Source organism: Odocoileus virginianus, chromosome 3 (genome assembly GCF_023699985.2).
Source record: "Odocoileus virginianus isolate 20LAN1187 ecotype Illinois chromosome 3, Ovbor_1.2, whole genome shotgun sequence".
NCBI classification, from domain to species: Eukaryota; Metazoa; Chordata; class Mammalia; order Artiodactyla; family Cervidae; genus Odocoileus; species Odocoileus virginianus.
The window spans coordinates 17,864,997-17,888,560 of NC_069676.1; the positions used below are offsets into that span (position 1 = coordinate 17,864,997).

At 54.4% G+C, this 23,564-nt stretch overlaps 1 protein-coding gene across 5 annotated transcripts in view; it reads left to right on the plus strand.

Moving 5' to 3' along the window:
* ZFR2 (zinc finger RNA binding protein 2) overlaps positions 1-23,564 on the plus strand; it is a 46,644-nt gene that overhangs the window by 12,899 nt on the left and 10,181 nt on the right. For 3 of the 5 annotated variants that reach the window (XM_070464974.1, XM_020895331.2, XM_070464973.1), the window contains exons 2-12: positions 10,347-10,617; positions 11,543-11,657; positions 12,077-12,280; positions 12,390-12,694; positions 15,247-15,429; positions 17,116-17,356; positions 18,790-18,950; positions 19,688-19,807; positions 20,998-21,137; positions 21,255-21,387; positions 21,863-22,053. In XM_070464974.1, coding sequence (XP_070321075.1) covers positions 10,347-10,617; positions 11,543-11,657; positions 12,077-12,280; positions 12,390-12,694; positions 15,247-15,429; positions 17,116-17,356; positions 18,790-18,950; positions 19,688-19,807; positions 20,998-21,137; positions 21,255-21,387; positions 21,863-22,053 — 2,064 coding nt within the window. The remainder of the gene's footprint in view (positions 1-10,346; positions 10,618-11,542; positions 11,658-12,076; positions 12,281-12,389; positions 12,695-15,246; positions 15,430-17,115; positions 17,357-18,789; positions 18,951-19,687; positions 19,808-20,997; positions 21,138-21,254; positions 21,388-21,862; positions 22,054-23,564) is intronic. The other 2 variants (XM_070464975.1, XM_070464977.1) reach the window with 2 other exon arrangements.

Consider the following 23,564-nt stretch of genomic DNA (forward strand, 5'->3'; position numbering starts at 1 on the left):
CCCCAGACTAGCCCACTGGAGGAGGAGATGCCACAGGGAGGAGGGCCTTGGTGCAGGGCCTGCTGTCCAGGAGCAGAGCTGCCTGCCACTGACCCAGCCCAGCGCAGCCCACAGGGTGAAAAGCAAAGTAATGGAGAGCTGTTTTGTTTGGTTTTGGCCGAGCCACTTGGCACGTGAGATCTTAGTTCCCCAACCAGGGATTGAACCCACGCCCCATTCATTGGAAGCCTGAAGTCTTTTAAGCACTGGACCACCAGGGAAATCCCAATGATGGCTATTTTAAGCCAGGGCTCAGCAAACCTTGTCTGTAAAGGGTCAGAGGGTAAATATTTTCCACTCTGTGGGTGTCTTAGTTCAGCCTGCTGTGATCAAACACAGACTGGATGACTTGTAAATAACAGTTTATTCCTCTGAGTTCCCATGGCTGGAGGTCTGCCATCAGGGCACAGACAGGGCTGGGCTGTGGTGAGAACCCTCTCTGGGTTGCAGACACTGACTTCTGTTTGTCTCATATAGAGGAGCGCAGAGGGTGGAGGAGGCCTTCCTGTGACTTTTTTTTTTTTTTAACTTTTTATTTTATATTGGGGTGTAGCTGATTAACATTGTTGTAATAGTTTCAGTTGAACAGATAAGGGACTCAGCCATACATATACATGTATTCATTCTCCCCCAAACTCCCCTCCCATCCAGGCTGCCACATAACATTGAGCAGAGTTCCCTGTGCTATACATAGGTCCTTGTTGGTTATCCATTTTAAACATAGCAGTGTGTACGTGCCCATCCCAAATTCCCTAACTATACTTTTTCCCCATCCTTCCCCCCACCAACCATAAATTCCCATAATTCATTCTCTCAGTCTGTGAGTCTTTTTCTATTTTGTAAGTAAGTCCATTTGTATTATTTCTTTTGAGATTCCACATATAAGGGATGTCATTCGATATTTCTCCTGTCTGATTCACTTTCATCCTATGACTTATAAGGGCACTGATCCCATCTCAGGGGCCCCACCCTCATGATGTCATCTAATGCTAAATTACCTCCCAAAGGCCCCACCTCCTAACATCATATTCAGGGGAAGGGGGTTCAGCATAACAATTTTGCGGAGACACAGACATTCAGCCCACAGCAGCAGACTGTACTATACGTGTCGCCACTACAGAGCTCTGCCACCATAGGGCGGAAGCAGCTGAAGACGAGACGTAAACAAGTGGATGTGGCTGTGGGCCATCAAAACTTTTATATTTTGACACTGATGTGAATTCCGTATACTTTTCACATGTCATGAAATCGTACTCTCTTAACCCTCTCCAACCACTTAAAAATGCAAATCCATTCTCTGCTCATGGGCTGTGCAAAAGCAGGCAGTGGGCAGGTGTGGCCACACTGTCCCAGCCTTGCTTTAAATCCCTTCCGTTTCTCTTTAATGGTCTAGTTGGGGCTCCACCATGCCACTCCTGAGAAGGGTGTGAGACCATAGGACCTGCACACACCTCACCCACCACCCCCGCCCCATAGCTCCAGGGCATCTGTGCTCTGCTTCCTCACAGAGCTTGCTCAGCTAAATAAATGCCAGGTCACACATGATCCTCCCAGACCATGGCCACCTTTGTGCCGTTGGTGAGCAGTGACTCAGCATATGGTGGACCCAGTGTTCCCTTTGGGGTCACAGCTACTGCTCTGATCACTGTCACCAAACATTTATTTACTTGACTGCTTGGCAAGCCCCCATTTGGGTGTTTGCAAAGCTCTCGACTACCAGGAACCAGCATGGCCAGATTTTGTGCAGGATGCCTGAAGTCTCATGTGTCTTCTCCCCACTTCCACCAGGCTGGTTAAGGCCATGTGTGTCAGGTCCTCTAAGGACCCTCAGCTTCTGCCGTCCACAGCCCTCACTGCCTGTCTAGTCCACTTGGGCCATCACAACAGAGCACCACAGACTGGGCGGCCTAAACAACACATATATTTCTCGCAGTCCGGAAGCTGCATGTTCAAGACCAAGGTGCCGGCAGGGTTGGTTCCTCCCAAGGCCTCTCTCCTTGGCCCACAGAGGGCTGCCTTCTTCCCACGTCCTTGTGTGGTCTTCCCTCTGTGAGGCATCCCCAGCGTGTCTTCTCATAAGAATCCCAGCCTCGCAGGATGAGGACCCCACCCTTACAGCTTCAGCTTCATGTAATTCTGTAAGGACTGTATCTCCAAACAAGTCACATTGGGGTTAGGGCTTCATGTGAACTTAGGGGAGGGCACAATTCAGAGCATAGCACCCCATTAGCGCCCTGAAACAGGCTAGATCTCGTCCTAAGAAACTTCGGTGACTTCCATATTCTGCTTGGCATCCCTGAGCCCACCGCCTAGTCTCCTGTCACCCACAGCTCCTCCATGCCTCCACACACAGGGCTGTTCTGCCAACCTCCGTGCTCATCTCCCATCCCCACATGTGTGCCAGGCCCTGCTCTCAGCCTGGGGGCTGCATCTGAGCCCCTTTCTGGAACCCCAGAAACCTCCATAGTCAGGCCTTTCAGGTCCGGGGTTGGAGGGGGAGGCTCCCGCCACCTGCCTGGCTGTCGGCACACCCATCCTTCTCCCAGACAGCCTGTTTCCATCTCCCCTGCCCCTCCCCCAGCATCTCAGCTATTCCCTCAGGAGAGGTGCTTCCTCCTGTCATCTGAGCAGATGGGAGAGTGACCTCTGGTAAGGTCAAGGGTGTTTCACCATCCCAAATAAAACTCAGAGCTGGGACTCCCCTGGTGGTCCAGTGGCTAAGAATTCACTCCCAATGCAAGGGGCCCAGGTTCAATTCCTGGTCAGGGAACTAGATCCCACATGCTGCAACTGAAGATCCCAAGTGCTGCAACTAAGCTCCAGCACAGCCAAAAAACAAACCTCAAAGCTGATGTATACTCAACCCTGTGCATCTCACAGTCAGCTGGCCTTCTCACAGCTGTGACATTTGCCTGCCTTCATAGTAAACCTGATGGGAGCACCCTGCAGGACACAGGAACACCTGAGGCCTCCCAGCACTGAGTTACATCAAGGCCATCTGTGGGCAGACACTCCTCTTGTCCTTGACTTTGGTTTAGCCTGTGCTAAGTCGTTTCAGTCACATCCAACTCTTCTACGAACCCACAGACTGTAGCCCACCAGTCTCCTCTCTCCATAGGATTCTCCAGGCAACAATACTGCAGTGGGTTGCCATCTCCTTCTCCAAGGGATCTTCCCGATCCAGGGATCAAACCCATGTCTTCTATGTCTCCTGCATTGGCATGCGAGTTCTTTACCATTAGCACCACCGGGGAATCAGTCTTCAAACCTCAGGGTGTGTAATCATCACTACTCGGGGTCGTACACAACCAAAATGTGTCTTGAGTTCTCAGTTTATGCCCGCAGACGTGCTGTCTCGAGCCTGATCCCCAGTCAGACAGCAGCCCACAGCGTCCCAGGGGTCCTTCTGGAGCAGGGTCTGGACCAGGCGTAATTGAGCATGTGACACCGCCCATCCACAGCCTGGGTCTCAGAGCTGGTACCCTGGGATGGGGCATGTCCTAGACCGGTAGCTCTCAGGTGCTGTTTGGGAGTGTCTCTGGTTGTCACGACTGTGGGCGCTCCCAGCACTGAGTGGGTGGAGGCCAAGGATGCTGTTCCAAAGCCCAAAGTGCCCAGGATGGTCCCCTACAGAGAGAGATGGGGGTCACAGTGTCAGCAGGACCAGGAGCGATAAAGCCTTCCCTAAATGGAGCAGGCATAAACAAGTTCAACAACCGCCCACCTCAGTGGTTCCCTGCATGAGGCCCCCACTGGACGGAGGCACAGCTTTTAACCTGAGCTGGGTCTCTGCAGCAGCCAGTGAAGAGCACCCAAAGTTGTCTTGGCTTCCTCGTTGGGGCCCTCAGCTAAAGGAGACTCACCCTTCCATCTGGGAGACACTTGCCTCTGCCTCCTCAGCTGGCACTACTTGGTGTGCTGGGCTTCAGGGCTGGGAGGGGAGACCCCACTGGACGGAGGTGGGGGCCCTTGGCATGCTGGGAAGCTTGGGACTACCCTGGCGGTCCAGGGATTGAGAATCCGCCTTCCCATGTAGGGGACGTGGGCTCCATCCCTGGTCGGGGAACAAAGATCCCATCTGCCTCGGGGCAACTAAGCCCGTGTGCCATAACTACTAAGCCTGTGCGCTGCAACAAGAGAAAGCCCTTGCGCTGCCACTAAGACCTAGGGCAGCTAAAAAAATAAATCTTTTAAAAAGAAGAAGGAAGCGTCAGTGTGCAGTGCTGATGGCCTCTTCCCCAGCAGAGGCAGCAGGGCTCAGCCCAGAGAGCTCCGGTTCTGTCCTTGCAGCTTGGACAGCTCAGACCGCCTTGGTGAGCCTTCTGGGTGGCTTCAATGACATGGCCTTTTATCATCCTCCCGAAGTCCATGCCTTCTGTTTTCCTTGCCAGTTTGGGCTGGAACTACCGCTGTCCCATGGACTGTCCCATGTGACTGAGTCAGGAGAAGGTGGCCCCAGCTCCCCAACAAATCCTGGTGGAGCTGAAGCAGGTGCCCTTGCCCCATTGCCCTCAACTGTGCCCTGGTTGGAGCTGGTGGTATGGGACCCTAGCAGCACAACAACAAGCCCTGAGGGGAAGCTGGCACAAGAAGACATGTATAGAACATGCACAGAACACAGGTGATGGTATAAAATTGCAAATAGTATGTGGTGGTTTAACACATAGCCATAGGGACTTCCCTGGGGGGTCCAGTGGTTAAAGACTCCACTGCAGGGGGTGCAGGGGGAGCAGGATCAATCCATGGTTGGGGAATAAGATCCGGCATGTCTCATGATGTGGCCAAAAATTTTAAAATATAACACAGATCTTTAAAAAGATAATAAAAATTTTTCCATAAGTTCTCATATTCAACATATAAATAAGCTTACTCCTTTCTTCAGAAGTTGGGGCCTAATCCTCTCCCCTTGAGGGTGGGGTGGATTCAGTGGTTCACTTCTTTTTCTTTTTTTAAAATTTCTTGACCATGCCACCAGGCATATGGGATCTAGTTCCTTGTACACATGCATGCTAAGTTGCTTCAGTCATGTCCAACTCTTTGTGTCCCTATGAACTGGGCCTTCTGGGCTCATCTGTCCATGGGATTCTCCAGGCAAGAATACTGGAGTGGGTTTCCATGCCCTCCTCCAGGGGCTTTTCCCAACTCAGGGATGAAACCCACGTCTCTTATGTCTCCTGCATTGGCAGGCAGGTTCTTTACCATGAGCACCACCTGGGAAGCCCCTTTAGTTCTCTGACCAGGGATAAAACCCATGTCTCCTGCATCGGAAGCCCAGAGTCTTAACCTCTGGACCACAAGGGGAGTCCCTCAGTGGTTCACTTCTAACACAGAATGTGGTGGAAGTCATGCCATGCGATGTCTAAAGCTGTGTCATAACAAGGGTAGTTTCCACCTGGTCCTTCCCCCCTCTCTCTCATTCTGGGTGAAGCAGGTAGCCATGTTGTAAGAACACCCAAGCGGCACTGTGAAATCACCAACTTGCCCCGCACGTAAAGGAGCCGCCCTGGAAGCAGGTCCCACTATCCCAGTCGGGCCTTCGGACAACGCTGCCCCAGCCAACTTGTCACTGGCAACTTCATGAAGACCCTGAGTCAGAGCCCACACACACAGCCCCCAAAGTCTGACCCACAGACACTGTGAAGGCGGTAAACTATTGTTTGGAGCCGCATCACTGGGGGTAGTTTTCTAAGTTGAAGTATACTCACTTAAAATAATCTGTTCGTTTCAGGTGTGTAGCGTAGAGATTTGATATATTTTTATGCATTACAGAATGGTCCCCAGGATAAAGTCTAGTTAGCATCTGCCACCATGCAAGTTTATCGACTACATTTATTTATAAATACATTTATATTAATAAATAATAATGTTAACTATAGTATTAAATAATAATATTAAATATATCTTTATTGCAGTATGATTGACTATATTCCCCATGCTGCGTATTACAATCCTGTGGCTTATTTAAGGACTGGTAGTTTCTTCCTCTTCATCTCCCTTACCTGTTTCATTCATCTTCCTGTCCTGCCTCCCTTCTGGCTACCACCAGTTTGTTCTCTGTATCTATGAGTCTGCTTCTGTTTTGTCATGTTTATTCATCTGTTTTATAGATTCTTCATGTAAATAGGATCACGTGTTGTCTTTCTCTGACTTATTTCACTCAGCATAATACTCTGTTGTCAAAAATAGCAAGATTTCATTCTTTTTTATGGCTGAGTAATATTCTGTTGTGCACACACATGCCTGTGTGTGTACTTAAGTGTCTGTCGTTAGATGAGTGGATAAAGATACATATATCTTCTTTATCTTCTTTATCTATTCATCTATCCATAGACACTTAGGTCAATTCCATATCTTGGTTATTGTAAGTAATGCTGCAGCGAACATTGAGGTATATAATCTTTTCAAATTAGTGTTTTTGTTTACTTCAGAAAATTACCCAGAAATGAAATTGTTGGATCATATGTTAGTTCTATTTTTAGTTTTTTGCAGAGCCTTCAAACTGTTTTCCATAGTGGCTGCACCAATTGACATTTATCGGGGGTAATTTTTAACTCTTCAATAGCTAACTGATACATAATATAGGTACCGTCCAATAGTAAAATAGGCAAATGAATTGTGATATAGTCAAACAAATGAAAAGCCTTTATGGTTTGAGAGGCCCAGGGCAAATGTACAAATGGAAGCTGGCATGCCATGCCCTAACATTTCAACATTATAGACCAAGCTGGCAAAAATTAGATACCACATGTCCTGTCCCACATACCTCAACAAATATACCTTTCTAATGAGCAAGAAAAAAAGTGACATTGGTTTATGATTGTCAAATCATCATAGGTTACTATTGAGTGTGTCTGGTGATGGGCTGGTGATGTTTGGGTGTCTGAAATAGAAACATACTAGTTCATAAATGATTATATATTCTGTAAACTTTATGTTAGGTGCTTTCTTTTCAGTATGAATGATGTTTGCATAATCAAGATTTTCATATCATTTGAGTTTTGTTACAATAATGACCTGAAGCAGCTAGTGTGGGCTGACTTGTGTCACATAAAATTCATATCTGGCCGTTAGGTTTGGGGTATCAGGACTTCAGTCCTAACTAAAGAGCGTGACTGTAGAAGATAGGGTTTTTGAAGAGAAAATTACAGTAGAATGAGGTATTGTGTGTGTGTGCTTGGTCGTGTCCAACTCTATGACCCCATGGACTGTAGCCCTCCAGGCCCCTCTGTCCATGGGATTTCCCAGGCAAGAATACTGGAGCGGGTTGCCATTTCCTTCTTCAGGGGATCTTCCCTGGATCTTTTGACCCAGGGATCGAACGTGTGTCTCCTGCATCAGCAGGCGTGTTCTTTACCACTGAACCACCAGGGAAGCTATAAATGAGCTATTAGGATGGCCCTGATCCAATATGCCTGGTGTCCTTATAAGAGGAGGAGATTAGAGGACCTCCCTGCTGGTCCAGTGGCTAAGACTCCATGCTCCCAATGCAGGGGGCCCGGGTTTGATCCCTGGTCAGGGAACTAGATCCCACATGCTGCGACTAAAAGATAACCTGCATGCCACAGTGAAGGTCGAAGATCCCATGTGCTGCAACTAAGACCTAGCACAGCCGAATAGATAAGTCAAAAGAGAGAGAGATTAGCACACAGACACACACCTAAAGGGAGACCATATCAGGACGTGGGGAGAAGGACCCCAGCACCGAGGGCCAGGACACTACCTGTTGGGCTGCTTCTGTCCACCATTCCCCATGCTAATACTTCCTGAGTGCCTGCCATGTGCCAGGTGCCACTGTGGTGCTGGGAAATGGCCTGAGACCCACTGCAGTTCCTGGGGCTTCACGGTGGTAGAAGTGGTGGTGGAAGGATTGCGTCAGGCAATGCTGGGAGGAAGAATGAAGCAGGTGACGGGGGGCAGGTGATGAGCTCCAGGATACTGCTGCTCTCCTCCAAGGGCTCAGGGAGGGCGGAGGAGGGGCGAGGAGGGGAGTGAGTGGGTGTGGGCGGGGATGGGGCCGAGGGCCTTGGGAAGGTCTGAGCAGGAGGGTGACCCGGTCAGGTCTTTGCTTGGAGAGGACCCCTTTGGCTGCCTGGAGGAATGAGGAGCTGCTGGCCAGGAGCTGGGCAGGATCCTAGCAGGGCAATGCAGTGGCTCTGCTTGACCCTCAGCGCCCCCAGCATGGCCTGGATAACAACCCCAGTGTGGTCCCCACTGCTCCATGAGTCTCCCATTGGACAGTGAGCCGCTTGAGGGGCAGGAATGGCACTGTGGGCGCCATATGTGAGTCTAGTGTTGGCCCAGAATATGTGTGAAGGCACTAGTGGACCAGTGCTACCGGCCCTCATCCCTCCACGCTCTGGGGCCGTGCCTGGCCCCCCGCTAGGCACACACCTTGCCTCATCCCCTACGGGGTTTGCGGGAACATTCTTCTTTCTAAAATTGAAGCATAGTTGATCTACAATATTGTGTTAGTTTCAGATGTACAGCAAAGCGATTCAGTATTTTCAGGTTCTCTATCATTATAGATTATGATATAATAAGATGTTGAACATAGTCCCCCATGCTCTCTATTTTAAAACATAATAGTATATATCTGTTAATCCCATACTCCCAGTTTATCCCTCACTCCCCTCCCCTTTGGTAAATGTAAAGTTTTCTGTGTCTATGTGTCTTGTTCTGTTTTGTGAATAAATTCATTTATTATTTTTAGATTCCACACATAAATGATATCATATGACGCTTGTTTTTCTCTGTCTGACTTACTTCACTTAGTATGATAATCTCTAGGTACATCCATGTTGTTGCAAATGGCAATATTTCTTTCTTTTTTATGACTGAGTAATATTCTATTGTGTGTGTATATATGCATATATACACATACCACATCTTCTTTATGTATTAATCTGTGAATGGACACTTAGGTTGCTTCCATGTCTTGGCAACTGTAACAGTGCTGCTGAGAACACTGAGGTGCATGTATCTTTTTGAATTAGAGTGTTTTGTCTTTTCTGGATATAAATCCAGGAGTGGGATTGCTGGATCATATGGTAGCTCTATTTTTAAAAAGTTATTTGTTTTTATATTTGTATTTTTGGACTGCATTGCACAGATTGTGGGATTTTAGTTCCCAACCAAGAATTGGACCCAGGGCTTCCCTGGTGGCTGAGATGGTAAAGAACCTGCCTGCAATGTGGGAGACCTGGGTTCAATCCCTGGGTCAGGAAGATCCCCTGGAGAAGGGAATGGCAACCCACTCTGGTATTCTTACCTGGAGAATTCCATGGACAGAGGAGCCTGCTGGGCTATAGTCCAATGTGTTGCAAAGAGTTGGACACGACTGAGTGACTTAACACACACACCCACACACAGGGATTGAACCCAGGCCCTTGGCAGTGAGAGTGTGGAGTTCTAGCCACTGAGCCGCCAGGAGGTTGCTTCTGTTTTTATTTTTTAGGGACTGTCCACGCTGTTTTCCATAGTGACTGCACCAGTGTACATTCCTACCAACAATGTAGGAGGGTTGTGGGAACTTTCTTATATATATGATTCTTATTGGAATTGGGCTAAAATCTTTGCTGTTACCATTCCCCAATATGTGGGCTTTTAAATTCAAACACTCTCTATGGGTTGGCTGATATTTAGCAGAGTAAGGGGTGCGGGGATCAGACCGATCTGGGTTCGAATAGAGTACCTCACTTATCACCTGTCCTCAGAGTTCCTCATCTAGACAGTGGGGACAGACCAGCAGGTGGACTGACAGCCAGGCAGCCAGTGCCTTCTCTAAGGGCCAAAAGGTGGGATGAGGTGAGGTAGATAAGAGGCCTAGGCTCTGCGCCCCCTAAGGGCTTCCCTGGTGGCTCAGATGGTAAAGAATCTGCTTGCAATGCAGGAGACTTGGGTTCGATCCCTGGGTCGGGAAGATCCCCTGGAGAAGGGAATGGCTATCCACTCCAGTATTCTTGCCTGGGAAATCCCATGGACAGAGGAGCCTTGTAGGTTACAGTCCATGAGGTCACAAAGAATCAGACACAACGAAACAGACACACACACACGGCTTCTTGCAGAGCAAACCGTGAACAAGAGCTGGTTCTTGTAGGTAAAGAATTCTTAGTTTAGTGTTTATTGACCTTCCATGATTTTCCTGGAAACGGGGACCAGGCTGGCTCCAACTTTGCAAGCTTGCTGTGAGATTGTGTTAACTCATGAAGAGCACTTCCAATGGTGCCAGCGCTCCCAGGAAGGTCTTGGACTGGGAGCACGCAGAGAGCTGGTGCCTAGTATCAACGGCATTTTTTTGCTCAGCGCAGGTCCTTACGGACTGGGCCAGGATCTAATGCTGTGTTCATCTGTGGTTCCAGCGTCCCGCCTCCGTCAGCTTTTCCCCTCCCCGCTGCTGGAGCCAGCTTGTCCACACAGCCTGCTCCTGGACTGGGCCCGGCCCTGATCCCATTTCCCGAGGCCGCCCAGCCCCCTGGGCCAGGATACAGTGGGTACCAGCCCCACTCCAGTCAGGACCTCGGTTATAGCACCCAACCCCAGGAGCCTATGCCAGCTGCCACCACGGCACCCTCCTACCAGGTATCAGCCACTTGTCTCTGCCCAGCATGGCCCTTCCTTGAGAACACATTCGGGGACAGGTCCCCACTCCTAATGCTCCCGTCCCTGCCCATGGAGGACATGGAGAATGGGCTCCTCCTGGCTGGGCCCTCCCGGTGCTGACCCTGAGTCCCAGCCTGCAGATTGGGCAGTTGTGTTCCCATGCTCCATGTGGCCCACCCCCCACCCCCCAGCCTCTGTCACCCACAGCTGGTTCCTGACTCGCTCAGCCAAGCTCGTACCCATCTGGCTCCATCTCCTTCCTCCTTATCTCCCCTTTGCTTCCCCCAGAGCCCTGGGACTTCTCCAAACCCACCATCCCGAGCTCCTGCCCTGTTCCTGGGGCTTCCTCCAGCCTCTGTGCTTCCATCCTTGCCTCCACATCATCCCTGGTCCACCCCGCAGCTGGAATCCCCCTGTGAACCAAAATCCAGCCCTGCTCCCTGCCGCCCCAGATCCTTCCCACAGCCCTTGCCCACAGCCCCTGCCCACTTGCCCACCCAGCCGCTCTCCTGGCCCTCTTGGGTCTCTGCTCTGACCACCTTGGGTCTCCTGCAAGCCTACACACTGACCCCCACCAAGGCCTCTGGACTATACTGACCTGACCAGGAGCTCTGTCCTGGAGTCTGTGCATACCAGCCTCTTTGTCACTGCCCCTCCGAAGAGCCGTCCCCAGCAGCCCATGTCCTGTGGGACTTCTGCTGTCAGATGTGAGGTTCTGAGGGAGCAGGCCACGGCCCTCTTCCTGGTCCCTCATCCCCAGGTCCCAAAATAGAGCTTTGGTACAGGGCCAGAGTTCAGGAATCCTATGGATGCGGGCCTGGGGCGGGGGCTGAGGGAGGGTGCCTCACCCCGCCTTGAGCACCATTTTCCCTGCCTTGTGTTCCCTGTGGAAACTCTCTCTCAGGACAGTTACAGCTACGGATTGTCGACAGCCACCAGTGGCTACGAGAACAAACAGTACCCGCCATCTGTGGCCGGCCAGCCTCAGCTCTCAGCCGTGGCCACTCTCTGCCCGCCAGGTGGGTCAGGGTGGGAGCCAGTGTCCTTGCTTATACAGGAGGGACCCTGGGAAAGTCCCATTTCAAACTCCAGATTCATAGTGCAGGAGTGGGGTGGGTTGTCTTGATACGCCCCGAGGTCTGCACAGGTCAGTGGGCCAGAGGGTATGAAGGGAGGATGGGGAGGTGAGGCAGAGAGACGGGGAGAGACTGAAGTAGAGCTGGGAGTGGTTTCCCAGGAGGCTTTCCCAGGATGGAAGGAGGTGGGTTTCATGGAGGACACAGAGATGGAAGAACCGGGGGCTTCGGCCTCCAGTACCTCTCAGACACCTGGGCTTCACGGCCAGATAGCAACACCATCGCCCATGTGGCTCTTGCTGTCCACTCCCGGGACCCAGGGCCACAGGGCTGACTCTGCAGAGGCTATGCTTGCTCTCCAGGGGCCCAAGGAGCCTACGGGTGCGGTGGGTACGGCCAGGCACAGCCCCTGCCACAGATGCCCACCGCCGAGGCAGGGCCGCCAGCCAGCGTCGCCTGCTCCAGCTACACCTATGCCCCAGCGAGCAGCGCCCAGCCCATGGCCTCCTCCGTCCCCACCCTGCCAGCCTCGTCATCCTTCAGCGCAGCCTCCGCCCCGTACACGGGTGAGCCAGCACATGGGCACAGGCCCCTCCACTGCTTGCTGCTGAAATACGTGTGGTCCTTCTCTCAAAACCAACCATCTCACCCTCTTGCTCTTCTCTTCCTTCTTAGGGCCAAGCTACCCGAGCTATGACGCATCCTCCTACTCCGTGGCCCGTCCTTACTACCCACCGCTACTCACTTCACAGATGCAGCTGCCGCCGCCGCCACCCCCACCCCAGCAGCCCCCCGCACCCCCAAAGCCTGTGGAGTCATCCCAGTGGGGTGGCCCAGGAGGCAGTCCCAGTGCCAGCTGTGCCAATAGCATCACCAAGAAGCTTCCAGTTCCCAGCAAGCTGCCAAGACCCCGGATCGGCCCCCAGCCGCTCCCGCTTCACTACTGTGACATCTGCAAGATCAGCTGTGCCGGCCCCCAGGTCAGGCCCCCACTCTGGCCCCTGCAGGGAAGCCCAGGGGAGCCCCCTGCCCCCATAGTGGGGGAGCCCTTCCTTGTCCTTGCAGCTGGCCAGAGGGCAGGGTTGTAACTTGCCCAGAAGAGGCTTGTTAATAATTTGCATCATCAAGTGGGCATCAGCATGGCCTTAAAACTGCCTGATGTTCTTGTGGAAGACGTGAGAGCCAGCGCAGCTCTGGGTGTGGGCCGCAGCAGTGTAGTCTTGCACTCTGAGGCTGTCTGTAGCGGGGAGGCGCTCGTGCCCCCTCCTGGACATGAGGGTCAGTGGATATGGCTAGTCACAGTGGAACTTTGCTGCAGGGCCGTACAGGCAGGGTTGTGTAGGAAGGGCCATGTAGACAGGCCTGCAGCCAGGTAGCAGCAGCACATGTGTGTGCATGTGAGTGGGCCTGTACTGCTCTGTAAGCAAAGGCCCTCCCCAGCCACAAGCTCAGGTAACCCAGCTTGCTCCCTGCAGAGGTTATCAGACACTAGGGCTTGTCAAGCTGCCCTGGAGGCCCGTGGAGACTCCCCATCATGGACTGCAGAGACTTGGGAGGCATCCACGCCTGTCTCCTCCAGCCCGACTTCCTGGCTGAGGGTCAAGGGCCAGGTCCCCCACATGCAGGGCCTTGGTGCCAAGACCCCCAGCTGTTCGTCGTGCTTCCCTTCTCAGAGTGCAAGGCACCCAAGCTCCTTGTGCTTCTTTCCACTGCACGACACTCTCCCTTAGTGAGACATCAGCCTTTCCTGTTCCCTTCTTTATTTTTTTGCACGACTTTAATTTTGCATCATGAGGATTCTTTGTTACTGTCACCAGTCAAACATAAGGTCTGCTCTGTGATTCTAGACCCTTCATGGCATCACACTGAGCAAGCGTGGGACGCTCCTCACAGACATGGGCATGTGAGCATTACCCGAGCATTACCCGAGCGGTGTCAAGGTCTCTTTGAGCCTTGTCTCCCATGGGACTGGGTTTGCCCAAGCGCATCACCACTTGGCATAGCATCTGGCCCATAGAAATGTCAGCTCCTGTTATTCCCAGCTTTTTGCTAAGGTTAGCAGCGTTTTTTTATTGGCATTTTTATTGAGATAGCAGTGGGTTCACATGTGGTTGTAAGAAAAGCTGCAGGGAGGCCCACCGGCCCTGCTCCAGAGCCTCCAGTGCTGACGTTTGTTGGCCTTGATCCTGTCTGCTCAGTGCACCGTGTGTGCCTTTGCACGCAAGTGTGTGCGTGCTCATGGTTTGCTCTGTGCAAGCTCATCACTTGGGCAGGCTCGCCCATTTGCCGCTGTCGCCACCACCACCACCACCACCAAGTCGGGCATTGGGATGGCATAAGCTGTGAACACATGCTTTTTCTACGAAGTGTGTTCTGAAGTAGTTTACCATTGGCACCTTGTTTATCTCTTTCTAGGCTGATCTCTGTCCATAGGCAGTTATGTCATGTATGTGTTTGTATGTGTGAGTGTGTGCACGTGTGTATGTGTGTATGTGCATGTGTGTGTGTGCATGTGCAGGCACATGCACGTGTGTGCGCGTGCATGCACACGTGCATGTGTGTATGTGTGTCCTGTGGCTTAGGTAAAGACAGATACCTATGTTTCAAGAGCACCGCCCCCACTCCTGTCCCTGCCTCCTTACCTGCCCCCAGAACCAGCCAAGATCACTAGTGCCTTTGGTATTTCCCAGAGGCCTTTCTGCTCTGAGGGTTATTGACTTTTGGTGTGGGTAGAGGACATTGGGTTAGCAGGCCCCCTTCCAAGAGACAAGTCAGGGCTGCCCCGTGAACATTCGGTCATGTGTCCGGTATCTCAGGTGCCTTGGGGCAGGAGCCGTGGGTCTGTGACTCATGAAGTCCCCTCCCGCGTGGACTCACGGTTTGGAAGCAGTGCCCTAAAAAGAAGTGTGTCCCACGTCTATCCAGTAACACGTGTCCTTGCTTGGCTTCTGAGGTCAGATTCTGAAAACCTGAAATATTTTTTCAAGCAGCCTCTGAAACTAAATGTTGCCCTTTGAGGATGCTTGCTTCAGAAACTGATTTTTAGAAGAGGAAGGAAACCTTATGTTTTTCAGTCTGAGCTTCTAGGTCTGTTGCCTGGACTTTATTATTTTTTTTAAGATTTTATTTATTTTGTCTGTGCTGGGTCTTCATTGCTACGCAGGCTTTTCTCTAGTTGTGGCAAGCAGAGCTACCCTCTAGTTGCGGTGTGAGGGCTACTCACTGCAGTGGCTTCTTTGTTGCAGACCGCAGGCTCTGCAGACTTCAGTAGTTGTGACGCATGAGCTTAGTTGCTCTGCCACATGTGGGATCTTCCCAGACCAGCGACTGAACCCGCGACCCCTGCATTGGCAGGTGCATTCTTAACCACTGGACCACCAGGGAAGTCCTGACTGAGCTTTAAAAGGTGGTACACAAACCTCTCGGAGGCCCGTGAACACCAGGGGTGGGGACATCAGAGTCCTGGGCACTGTGGGGACATGATGCTGGGTGGGCACACCCCTATGAGGCTGCCCTCACTCTCTGCCAGCAGACGTACCGCGAGCACCTGGAAGGACAGAAGCACAAGAAGAAAGAGGCAGCTCAGAAGATGGGCGTCCAGCCCAACGGCAGCCCGCGGGGGGTGCAGGCGCAGCTGCACTGCGACCTCTGTGCCGTGTCCTGCACTGGGGCAGAGGCCTACGCCGCCCACATCCGGGGGGCCAAGCACCAGAAGGTAGGACCCTGCGTGGAGCCAGGCCCACTCGGGACCCAGAGGGGCGTCCACTGACACAGGGGCAGGGGGACAGCCATCCACGAAAGGCAGCTCTCCCCTCAGGCCCACGTGTCCTCCTTCCTCAGGAACCAGCCCCTGCTCCCAGTTACAAGAGTCACACCTGCCCCCAGACAGAGGCATTGAGCCGGACCCCACACCAAGCCCAAGAGGAGACTGCTCTGGGCCCTCAGGATGTCTTTGTGTGTTTATGCAGACCAGAGTCTGTATGTTGATGACATCCAATGATATAGTCCATTTGGGGGTCCTTATTTGTTAAAAAATCAAATTAAAGTAGTAAGTTTTCGTATTTGAACATCCGAGATTTAATTGATGCTATTTAGTATCAGCATTTGTCATATTTATTACTATTTTAGTATCAGCGTTTTCTTATGGCCTTAGAAATGCTTGTAGTATGTCATCTTATGGGGAAGTGAACAGGGCCCCCCACCTGAGAGGAGGTAGGGTTCCCCTCCCTGGGCCCTCTTTTTTTGGCCCAGAAGTGGTTTTTGGAAATCAGCAAATCTCCCCCAGATGGTGTCATGAACCTGGTAGACGATGCTCGCCTTCCGGGTGTGCTCTGAGGGCAGGAGGGGGGAATTCCTGGCGGGAGGCCTGCTTGGTGCTGCCCTGTGTGGTTTGGAGTGAGAGGGTTGGGAAAGCCCCTGCCCTGTCCACAGAATCCCCTCCAGCTGCCCCAGCCCACCTACCGTGCTCCCTCCTGCCTCAGAGCCTTTGCTCGAACCACCCCCCAGCCCCCCACACCACGGCCTTGCCAGCCCTTCCCCAGCCCCCTCTGCAGGCCGGGTCACCCTGAGCGCCCATCCTATCCTTTGCCCCAGCTCACCATGGGCCTCATCCCCCAGCCCAGCTTGGACAGGCTCTCGAATGCCTGAGTGAACCCTCAAACCCTCTGTGACCCCACAGAGGAAGGAGCAGGGGAGTGTGGAGAAGGGGCCCTGGCCTGATGGTCACAGGGTGCAAGGGGAGAGCTGGGGCCCAGGTAGGGTGGACTGTGGGTGTCACGGCTCGGTTTGCAGGCTGGGACTTGCTTCTGGGGACAGGAAGCCCTGCAGGAAGCCCTGGGGTGGGGGGGTGGGGGGCAGGTTTGAGCTGTGAGTGTCAGAGACTTGGAGCCCGAGAATGTGTCTGAGAGGGTCATCAGTGCAGGTCTTCCTTGCCCAGTGGAGCTTCAGCACTTAAATGCCTTGGAGGGGGTCAGGCCAAGGAGGGGCTCTGACCGTGTCCTCGGTGATCTGTATCTCTGGATGTGTATATGAGTTCCAGCAGAGCGTGGACCTGTGTGTGGGCGTGCACACGCGTACCTCGGAGCAGCTGGCCCCCTCAGCACGTTCACCCCCACGTGCTGTGGGGCTGGCCCTGGGCTGGTGCTGGGTGTGCAGAAGCCAGCACAGGTGGTGGCGTGTGGAGTTTGAGGTGATGTTGAGGTCCCACCTGTGTATGACTCCTAGCGGGAGGCCCTCCCTGGGGCACTTAAGGGCTGCTGGGGTGAGGGCAGTGTCCCAGGGAGACCCGGATAGAACCCCTCACTGCACAGGCTGCCAGCTCCCCACCCCAGCGAGCTGCTCTGCCCACCCTTGAGAAGGTTGGTCAGGCGGGAGGGGCCCTGATGGGGCTGGTCTGTTCCAGGTCTTCAAGCTGCACACCAAACTGGGGAAGCCCATCCCCACCATAGACCCCGCACCGGCCAACCCCGGCTTGGCCCAGGCCCCCAGCACCAGCCAGCCGGCCTCCACCCCCGTCACCGTCACCGCAGAGAGCACCCCCGCAGCCTCAGCCAAGCCCGTGGCCCCCGCCAGCCCCAGCATGTGTGCCCCGAGCAGGCCACCACCGCCCAGGAGACCGGCCACCTCGAAGGCCTCGCGCGTGGGTACGGCTCTGCGCCTCACAGGCACCCCGGGCGAGCCTGAGCTTCAGAGACTGGCCATCTGGTTCACTGTGAGCCATAGCTTCTGGCGAGGCAGGACCTCTGATGGTTCTCTGCCGGATTCCGGCCGGGCAGTGCCTCCTGGCACCTTTGGTCCACCTGGGGAAGTGTGGGCAGTGAGATGGCAGCTTCCATTTCCTCTCCTGGAGCTTGGGACCCAGAGGGTGCTGGTCACACTCCCGAGCCCCACCCTGGGCCTGGAGCAGCCCCTGGATGGCCGCGGTCCACGTGCTGGATGCAGCCCCCTTCCCCTCAGGTGCTCTGATCACTTAGGTGGGCACTGGGAGGTTCAGGGGGGCTCCTCGCAACCCTGCCTCCCCTCAGGTGTACATCCCCCGCCATCTGTCGCTGTGACCGAGGGCCCTGTGTGGCATGGGTACATAGGCTTCCGTGTCAGGAGCTCCACTGACCACGTCACGTGCAGAGCCTGACTCTCCCTCCACTATGCTTTAGATTTGTCATCAGTCCCACTTTACAGATGGAAGAACTGAGGTGTGGCAAAGCACTTGGCCCTGGGCCACCTGGTGATCAGGGGAGCGGGGGTTCTACCCCAGTGTGGGACAGTCTCCGCTGTCCACCACCACATTTGAGGGATGGGGGGCTATTTTATTTTGAGCCTCAGCAGGTCTGAGGTTTGAACAGTCATGTGATAATGAGGATATAAAGCAGTTTTGGTGACAAAGAAATGTCTCCCTGGACTTCCCTAGTAGTTCAGTGGTAAATAACCTGCCACTTTACAATGCTGGAGACATGGGTTCAATCCCTGGTCCAGGAAGATCCCACATTCCATGGGACAACTAAGCCTGTGAGCCACTACTACTGAGCCAGCGCTCCAGAGCCTGTGCTCTGCAACAAGAGAGGATACCCCAAGGAGAAACCCATGCACCACAGCAGAGAGTAGCCTCCACTCTCCGCAACTAAAGAAAAGCCCTGGCAGCAACAAAGACCCAGTGCAGCCATAAATAAATTAATTATTTTTAAAAACACATTATTAAAAAAAAAGCCTCTCTTCTCTTCAGTGAACCAAGGTCAGTGAACGTGACCCCGGTCCACCTGGTGTCCACTGTTAACTAAGGGCTGCAGACTGTGCAGTTGAGGGGGGGTGTCCTCAGTGAGAGGCCTACAACCTGGGCCTCCCTGTGAACCCGTCCACCTGGGCATGAAACACCGTGAGGGCCCTGCTCTCCAGTTGTGACCCGAGCTGGTGGGTGAGGTCCTCACAGGACCACGAACCCCACAGGCTGATGTCACGAGGGGATGAGAGGGACGGTGGGGGACCCGGTGGCCTTATGTTGCACCCTTGCAGCTGGTGGGCCACGAGCTGGCCATGGTTTCTGGCTGGAGCAGGCTACAAGTCATGAAGTTCTTCCCTTCAGGGCCTCCTGCACTGCCAGCAACTGACTGCAGACCCCTCCATGGGAAACCCGCACCCCCCAGATCGGAGCGGCCTGGGGAGCCGTCCGCCCGAGGAGGCTCCGCGGAAGCTTCTGGAAGCAGCTGTGAGGGGCAGCCGGTGGGCCCAGGCTACGTGGAGGAGGTAAGAGCTGGATGACCATTGCACGCCTGGCTAGGCCTGGTGGGGCCATGCCTTGAGACTCGCTCACCTGCCTGGGCAGATACCCCCCTGAGCCAGCGCACTGGGACCTCACTGGGAGCCCTGGGTGCCGGGCTCCAGGTCCTGGAAGGAGGTCTGAGACAGGCAGAGGCATTTCCTGCTCCTGGGTAGCCCCAGTTCTTGCAGGAAGGAAGGTGACAGGAGGGGTCTGTGCCCTGGAAACCCACAGGCATGTGACCCTTGGGTACTGGAGTCCACGTGCCCCCCGGGCACCTGCCTGGATACCCAGTTCCTTGTGGAGCTCAGGTTCTGAGCCCTCTGCCCCCACGCGCACAGTCCCTGCCTCCAGGCACGTGCATGTTGGCACTTTTTCTGTGCTGGAGTTCAGGCTTTTGTTCAATCCACTCAGCACCGTCAGTTTTGTGCCCTGAAAAACAGCCACGCCAGGCAGGCTTCCTGGTGGCAGTCGCAGGAAGGGGGGGTAGTGGGGGCAGGGAGGGAGGATGGAACGATGGTGGCAGAGGTGGTGGCAAGAAGGGCCAGGCTGGGAGGGTGTGCTGGTGAAGGTCACTCCTCTGAAAGCATTAACCACAGGGCAGACAGGAAGCCAGTGCCTGGCCTGGAAGGCCCTGGGGGAGGAGGCTCCTCTTAGAGCCCAGACCCGCAGCGTGGGGGGCGTGGGGGTGGCAGGTGGTGCCCAGCCGAGCCTTGTGTCTCAGGTGTGCAACGAGGAGGGCCGGGTGATCCGCTTCCACTGCAAGCTGTGTGAGTGCAGCTTCAACGACGCCAACGCCAGGGACATGCACGTGCGGGGACGGCGGCACCGGCTGCAGTACAAGGTGCGCCCCGACAGGGGGGCAGGGGGGCATCTGTGCTCTGGACATCCTGGCCCACATCTCGGAACGCACCCTGTGCCTCTCTGAGTCTGAGTCCCCGGGCCCTTCAGCACTACGGGCTCAGCCAGAGAGGCCCTCAGTTGCCATCACGAGGCTTCCCTGCCCCAGGTTTGCCAGGGCACACGTGCACACAAGTGTGTTTAGACACATGTGACTGCTGGACCCTGAGTACACGTGTGCACTGCACAGGCTATGACCCTCATGAGAGACAGTGGCTTCTGGGCATTTTTCTCTTTTAAGCAGCCTGTTGAGATATCACTCACACACCAAGCAACTGGCGCATGTGAAGCGGCTTTAACTGCATTCACAAATGTGTACATTGAGCCAGCAGCTCCATCTGATTCCAGAACAGTCCATCAGGAGCCCGGGACCCTATTGTCAGTCATACCCCCACCCCTTCCCCAGCCCCGACAACCAGGAACCCACTCTCTGTGTCTGTGGATCTGCCTGTTCTGGATGTTTCCCATCAGTGGAATCACAGCCTGTGTGTCCTGCTGTGTCTGCTTCTCTCACTGAATGTCATGTTCTCAGGGTCCATCCATGTGGTAGCAAATGCCAGGGCTTCTCTCCTTTTTGTGGCTGAGGGATGCTCCGTGTGTGGAGGGGACGACATTGTGTGTGTTTCACCCACTGAAGCACACTTGTGTTGTTTCCACTGGTGACTAATCCTTAGACAACACCACGCTCTCTGAGTGAGGAAATTACGTGCTAAAAGTGAAGCCCAGCGAGTGAGTTAACAATTCTATTTACAGTACACACTGGATCTCACATAAATGGTATTTTCTGAATTATTCTGTTTGGGACGAGCATCTCTGGTCAGTCCTCTGAGAACAGCATGACCACTGGTGGCAGCTGCTTCAAGGTGTCTCAGCACCTTCTTCCTCTGGCTCCTCTGTTAGACATCCGGATGGTTCGCTCAGTGTCACGTCTGCAGCTCTTTGAGTCAGCCATGGTTTTGTCCTCATGGTTTTCTGCTATGGCCTTTGGGGAATAAGGAGTGTTGAGACTTCGGGACTAAAACTCACTATTGTCTAAATCCAGTGGAAGGGTGTTGTCAGACGGGTGTCCCCCCGGGCCCCTAGTTTCCCCCCTCCCAGCATTCTCATCTGAATGATGGTCCCTGAACTTTGCAGAAGAAAGTGAACCCTGACCTCCCGATCGCAGACAAGCCCAGCACACGGGTGCGCAAGCTCGTGGAGGAGACACTGCGGAGGCAGCGGCAGCTGACCAAGAGGCGGCTGGGGGAGCTGCGGCGCTGGCACAATGAGACGAGGTGCAGCCTTGCAGCCCTGCACGGTGGGAGGGCTCCCCCCGGGCTCCCCAGGGCTCCAGTGGGACCACCTCACAGTCCTGCCGCCGCTCAGGGCCCCGAGTCCCTCTCGTCCTGCAGGCGCTACGACTTGTGCAGGAGGCGGCTGGAAGAGGGGCCGCCTGTCCCGGAGTCACACTCAGGACGCCCTCTGCCTGACCAGCACCTGCCTGCCCTCAGGAGTCGGCCAGGGGCGCCCGCAGCCAAGCCTCTGGTGGGTGGTGATCAAATGCCTCGGAGTGGGGGACGCTGAAGGGGCCTGAGGGCCTCACTGCCAGCCACAGGGGTCCCTAAGAGCTTCCTGAGGCCCCAGTGGTCACACCCCTCAGAAGCACTGAGGTGTCTGACTGTCCATCCGTGGGGACCAGGCAGGCTGGGGGGGAACCGTGGAGGGCGCCCTGCCGAGGGAGGGGCCCCAGCTGCCTCGGAGCCTCTGGCTCTGAAACTCGAGAGCGTTCCCTAGGGAGCCCACTGCCCCCCACCCCCCTCACTCGGCCCAAGCTCCCCACGGCTGTCGGGGCTGAGGTCCTCCCTGTCCCACCTCCCCCTGGGCCCTGTCACTCCTCTGCCCGGCTCTCCAGCCTCCGCTCGCCAGTCACACCAGCCAGGCTCCAAGGGCCCCCATGGCTCCCGAGTGACTGGGACACCTCAGTCTCCCTGTGACAAGACACACGCACCTCTCCCCGCAGCCCACCAGGCGGCCAGAGTCCAGCGACGACCGGCATGTCATGTGTAAGCACGCAGCCATCTACCCAACGGAGGAGGAGCTCCTGGCCGTTCAGAAGGCCGTCTCCCATGCGGAGCGTGCCCTCAAGCTGGTGTCTGACACGCTGGCTGAGGAGGACTCTGCCAGCCCGGAGCCCGAGGGCGGGGACCACAGGTGATGGATGGCGCCCTTCTGTCCAGGGGCCTGGAGGCTGCTGACCCCCAGCTGGGTGGGCAGGGGTCAGGGTCCAGACAGGAAATGGCAGCTCCAGTGCCAGGAGGCTTGGAGTCTTCGGGGCCTGGGCTTTCCAGCCCCCTTCAGATATCTCCCCAGGAGGCTAGGAGCTAGGAGCTAGCCAGGAGGCTGGGAGGTCAAAGAGGGTTATAGTAGCCCCAGCCAAGGAGAGCGATTGTTCTCACACCGGAAGTCACTTTCCTGTAGAAGGTGCGTCTAGAGCCATGGTTTGCAGAGGATTAGCCGCCTCTGTGTCCTCACCTGTGACACAGAGACCAGTGCGAGGCTCGAGGAGCAGGGGGGCCACCAAGCGCTGAGCGTGTGTGTGAATCATCTTTCCAGCTGCCCGACCGTCAGAAGACGGAAAGTCCCGGCACCTCGTAGTGAATCACTGCACGGCTTAGAGAATCCCAAAGGACTTAGCTTTTCCAGGTCCCTCATCCCTGGGTGGCTTCCTTTTCATTTACTTTTTTTTCTTTTTTCTGGCTGTGCCACATGGCTTGCAAAATCTTAGTTCCCCGACCAGGGATTGAACCTGGACCTTCACCAGTGAGCACATACAGTTCTAACCACTGGACCGCCAGGGAAGTCCCTCGTTTACTATTTTAAGGTTTTGGTTTTTTTTTTTTTTTGGTGGTAAAATACTCATAACAGGAAATCGGCCATTGTGGGCACATTCACAAGGTTGTACAGGCATCACCGCTGTCTGTTTCCATAACTTTTTAATCATCTGAAACAGAAATCCATCCCGTAAAATTCCCCAGTCCCCAGCACCCACCTTTCCACCCACTGTCTCCATGGCGTGGCCTGTTGCAGACGTTTCCCATCAATGGAATCGTGCAGCATTTGTGTCAGTCTGATTCCAGTCAGTAGCTTCTTTGTGCCGGAGTGTTTGCTGTCTGAGAAGAACATGAGAGCCATGCGTGGGTCACCAGGTGTCATAACCAAACGCACCCGTCCCTCAATGTGAATATGGGCGCCCCCCCAACTCCGGTGAGGAAGCTCACTGCCTGGAAGTGGAAGCAGGCGTGGCCCCAGACAGCGCAGCCCTCCCTTAACCTCCACCCCCGTGTCTCCTGAAGGAGAAGGCCCCTCACTTAGTGCTTCCTGGTTTCCCTCGCTGTTTTCTCCCCATTCTTGTGTTCTGTTTCTGATAGTTTTAACTTTTCACTTTGAAGTGATTATGGACTCAACACAGAGTAAGTAGAGGACCCTCCCCCTCCCCCAGCTTCCACAGCGTGGACCCACAGGTGTCAAGGCCAGGCGTCCACACAGGCACCTCAGCGAGGCCCAGGCCCTGCTCAGGCCTCCCCGGCGCTGGACAACTCTCCCCCTGAGCAGATGCCCCACTGCAGTGAGGACACGGCGCCTCCGCCAGCACAGGACCCCTACCTCCGCCACACTGCCACAACCCGCCCAAACCCAGCTTTTTTTTTGTTGTTTTTTGTTTT